The sequence below is a fragment of the Neltuma alba genome, unplaced genomic scaffold (genome assembly GCF_004799145.2).
Source record: "Neltuma alba isolate B1F8T4 unplaced genomic scaffold, ASM479914v2 tig00004456_pilon, whole genome shotgun sequence".
NCBI classification, from domain to species: domain Eukaryota; kingdom Viridiplantae; phylum Streptophyta; class Magnoliopsida; order Fabales; family Fabaceae; genus Neltuma; species Neltuma alba.
The window spans coordinates 306242-311240 of record NW_021633717.1 but is presented as its reverse complement, the minus strand read 5'-3'; the positions used below and the strand labels follow the sequence as shown (position 1 = coordinate 311240).

Here is a 4999-nt window from a genome sequence, read left to right as displayed (position 1 = left end):
TTATTGGTAGGCATTCAAAAACTGATATGAGCGTGCAAGGTTAGTGATGATCACAAAAATCAAGTACAACGTAGGCAGATGGAGAGAAATAAAGAAGACAAAATGAAACATATGAATGATTATTTGAAGCACGGGGAGAAATAAACACAAACAGTAACGATATTCATCATAAACATAATATAAAAGTAAGTCAAAGAGTGGGGCGGACATGGACCTGATTAATCACTTTCGCCAATAGTACCCACCAAGTGGGATCTTCTGCATCGAAAGCACACTTCCATTATTTGAGATCGCTATCTGAGGGGGATTTAGTTTCTCGCACAAAGAAGCATCGAATGTTTGGAGAGAAGGGCAAAGCATGATGCCTTTGTATACGACATCTAATTGTGGCATCTTATCTAATTTCAGAGACGTCAAGTTGGGAAGAGTGATAGAAGGATGAGGACGGGCCATGAGGTCGCCACTAGCAGTAAGTTCCATTACAGAATGATCCTCTCCAACTATTTCTTTCATCTTCTTACAACTATAAACGCAAATGGTGCGCAGATTTTGGAGGAGTGCTAGTAACTTAAACGCTATCAGAGTCTTCATGCTACTGCAAGACGTAACTGTAAGATGTATGAGATGAGAAAATAGGGCGGATTGATCCAAGGAATCAGCATATGGTGACACCAAATCTTTCACGTTGTTCATTTCCAAGAGGTCTAGACGTCCAACGAGTTGGGAAGAGGAGCAAAAGGGGCAACTGCAACAACACAAGTACCCCGCCTCTTCACATAATTTAATATCCAACAGCTCAATTTGGTGTGGATTATTGTTGTGGACATATGATAAAATATTGCATAGGGATCTACCACCGATCCCTAGGAAACAAGCTATTATAAACAATTTCTTGATGTCTCTTGGGAGTAATACTGCTTCTCTATTTTTGAAATTCGTACCCTCAAGAATTATCATTTTCATAGAATATATTCTGTCTATTTTCTCCTCCTCCTCCTCATCATCATCATCATAAATTTCATGGTATAAAGTTAATTGATAGCTTCTGATTACACGATTTTCGGCCATGAACCTCACGAAGGCGTTGAAGACACTAATGTTAGGAAAGTGGGCACGTATAACTTCCAACTTTTCCAAACTTTGTGCACTTTGTACTAATGCATCCCTCAAGCATTGGGCCCGACCCAACTCAAGACACTCTAAATTGATCAATTTGGATATGAGAGATGGTGGTATTACCAACTTATCAATCTTGAGTAGATTCAAGCATCTAAGATTGACCAATGATTCCAAACCTACAGGTGCCTTAGTGATGGCAGTAAAAGATAGATCCAGTGATATTAACCGTTTCAGTGTTTCTAATGAAGGAATGTACCTCAATTCTGTACATCCTGAAAGTAACAATGCAATGAGACATTTTAAGTTGGACATTGACTTGGGCTGGATCGCAGTCTCAGACAAATCAAGTATTTTAAGAGCAGGCATGTTGTTGAAAAACTCATCTGTGATGTGGTTGAGTTTTACATTACAATTCAAAAGCAACATCGAAAGTTGAGTACACTTAGGACATGTGCCATTTGGAATTGTTTGTATGTTGTTTTCTGTTAGAAAAACTTGATGTAGATCTTCTTTCCATTGGTCATCACTTGGTATTTCTGTCAAATTCTTATAAGCTTTTCTCATAATTTTACCAGTGTCTTCTGCAATACCAGTAGCCAGGACTCTAAGAAATTTGTGTATCATCTAGTAATAAGTATACTCACAATAATCCAACATGCCGTGATTCTTTAATTTATGTAACATGTTGTAACCTTCATAATGCTGCACACTCAACTCCGTTATGTCATCAATGCTTTCATAAACAAACCTTCTTATCAAATGATCAGCATCGTCATCCAAAAAGTAACTTTCGGTACTAAAGACACAATACAAGAAGAATCTTTGCAATTTGTTATTTAAGAAATCATAGCTAGATCTCAAAACTGGAAATACCCATTTGTCCATTTCATATTGCCCTTTGCCCAAGTTTCCAAGGCATTTCAACATATGACTCCATTCTCTACCCTGCGTTTTTCCCTTCATGCTTGTCGTGATTCTAACAATAGCAAGGGGCAATCCCCGACATTGCTGTGTCACCTGCCGTGCAATGCCCTTCACTTTCGAAGACAATTCTTCATGGGATCCCAAAAACTTTTCAAATAAAGCCCAACCATCTTGTTCATTTAGAGATCCCATTTTATTACCTCCTTACAATTCATACCTTGACACACTTCCCCTATACGAGTGGTCAAAATCAATTTAATTTGATTATCTGACATAGGAAATCCGACGTCCTTTAGAAAAAAATGATCCCAAACATCATCTAAAATAATAACACTTTTTCATCTCTTTGAATGCTTGAAATAATTTCCTGGCAATTCTTTTAATCTCAAACTCATCAGATATATCCAACTTAATTGATTTGGCTATGGCTTTTTGCAACTTGTAGATGCTATTTTGTGATACAGTCACCCAAATAACTTTAATGTCACCACTAGCTTCTTCTAAAAGCTTGTCATGTATATGGGCTGCTAAGGCTGTTTTTCCTGAGCCTCCTATTCCCCAAACTCCAATTACTGACACCTCATCATCCATTATCCATTCCCATATTTGTTGAGTATACTTTTGAAACTCCTCCCCTATTAAATTTGCTGTAGGCAATATATAACCTTTGGAAGATCCGAGCAACAAGAATAGTAACAAATAATTAAGTAAAGATAGTGAGAAGAATAAAAAAATAAATTAAAGACATGGCTTTTAAATTTTAACCAATCATACATATACTCTCAAGAATTCAAAATGTAGAGCCACCGCGAAATTTAGGCAGCATTCAATATTTTTCCGGCTTGTCCCTCATTAAATAATCAAAAAAGTTTTGGAGAAGAGTGGCTAAGAGAAATATATAAGAGAGGGTTATAATTCAATGGAGTAACATTTGGAAGTTATCACAATTGTTTTGGCCAAGAAAAAGTTATGAAAATTTTGAAAAGGCTAAAAACTTCAACTAATTTTAATAAATTTTCATAAATGACATTTAAAAATGAGTTGGACATGTATTTTATATGCTGATACTCATACCTTTTTCTAAAGGATCATGTCCATTGGCTTCGTCAACTCGTAATCTTTTATTGCCTTCTTGCTTTTCAGCTTGTGCATGGTGGCGTCTTGCTTTGTCATATAGATTTTGTTTTTCTTGGTTCAGGTCACTGTTGAGCAACTTTGAAGCCAGACCATCCCTTTCTTTTTCACTGTCAAACTACATAGTTGTCCGTATCATTTATATGACTAAAAGAGAGCGCTTGCGTGCTCGTGAACTATGTGTGGGCATGTGTGAGTGCTTACCTATAGTTCTATGACTATGTTTGTAAGAGGTCATACCTGAAATGAAGAATTTCTCTTCGCATAATTATTTGATTGTTCCATGAACTTCATAAGAAAGATACCGCAGTCAAGTCAACAAGTTTGTGTGTGTGTGTGTATGTGTGTGTGTATGACAAGGTCATGATAAAACAATTTTCTAGTAAAGTTTGTATAATTTTACATAATAATCGTCAACTCACGCATTAGGTTGTTCGAGGATGCCCATTTCCATCTTGGAACGAAATTTCATAAATGCTACTTTCTGGACTTTCTCGAAGAGCTTTTCCATGGCAAGCAACTAGATATAAAGCTTATAAATAAAAAAATTTCCATATAATCAAAAGAATAATTTATTGATTAATGTTGTGAATATTGCAATAATTACTAACACTCACCAATTTTTTGGTTGTCTTGTCACGTTCTGTTTCAGTCACAAGCTTATTGAGTAGAGAATCTCATATTTCAATCTCATCACCCAAGAGCTATTAGAGATGGGATAAATGATTCTTGTCACGTTCTGTTTCAGTCACAAACTTATTGAGTAGACAATTTATTTATTTTATTTTCATATTCTATTAAGTCCGATTTAAAAAGTCAAAGGCTTTTTTTTAAATTTCTGAATTTCAGCTCAACTCAACAACAATCCCTCCCCCACACTTGGTCAAAACATTGTCCTCAATGTAAGAAAAACAAAATTATCTTAACCTAAACTCTCAAGTGAAGTGGAAGTTGTGAAGTCCGATTTGAAATCGAAGCACAACACATCATTATCACAGAGAAGAGAAGGGAGAGAGAGGATAAGATAATATGAAATAAAGACAGACAAGTATAAATCAAGTGATCAAAAGAGATGGCAAAAAGTAGACAAAACAAACAACTATTGAACAGAAATAAACAGCTATAACTATAACTACTAGAAAAGTTCCCTCCCCCATACTTACTCCTAACTATCTCAGCAAACTGATATCACCAGCAATACAATAGAAAGTAAAGGAGTAGGGTGGAAGGGAACAACCGCATGATTAGGGGGTCTTTGCTCCTCGTGGCAGTGCTTCAGCAGATGGCTGTTGACTTGTGAAGTTATACAGGTCTCCTCATCTACAAGCTCTATCGTACCAAATGGGGTATATTTTAGTAACTCTAAATAGATCTTCCTATTTGGTGACAAACTTCTCGAGCATTAGCTTCAACCTGGCTTTAAACTTTAGAACCTTATCACCTTCATGAAACCATTTCCTCAGAATCTGTTTGTCATGAATCATTTTCAATTTTTCTTTGTAGATTATGGCATTATTATAGGACTCAAGTCTTATTTCTTCAAGTTCTTGGAGTTGCATCTTCTGATTGACAAGTGAAGATTCGAGATCTGCATCACAGGCCTTGATTGCCCAATAAGATTTGTGCTCAATCTCCATAGGTAGATGGCAAGCCTTGCCATAGAGCAACTAGAAGGGAGACATTCCTATAGAGGTCTTGTAGGTGTTCGCCAAACAGCTTAACTGCAAGCGGACAAATCGCAAGTAACATAAAAAGTATCATTCCCTCATAGGCTAAGCTAGATGAGTTAAAAATCATAATTGTGTTCTTGATTAGGTTAAGT

The 4999-nt window shown here is 36.3% G+C and overlaps 1 protein-coding gene across 1 annotated transcript; it reads right to left on the bottom strand.

The window, feature by feature from the left end:
* Positions 1-222: 222 nt before the first annotated feature.
* Positions 223-1743, bottom strand: LOC114744840 (disease resistance protein RPS2-like). Its single transcript, XM_028932982.1, has one exon. It carries the CDS (start codon positions 1741-1743, stop codon positions 223-225), a length of 1521 nt encoding a protein of 506 aa, XP_028788815.1.
* Positions 1744-4999: the final 3256 nt, after the last annotated feature.

Bases quoted from the DNA above. Each gene is read 5' to 3' on its own strand.
- LOC114744840 (XM_028932982.1), bottom strand. From the start codon at position 1,743: ATGATACACAAATTTCTTAGAGTCCTGGCTACTGGTATTGCAGAAGAC.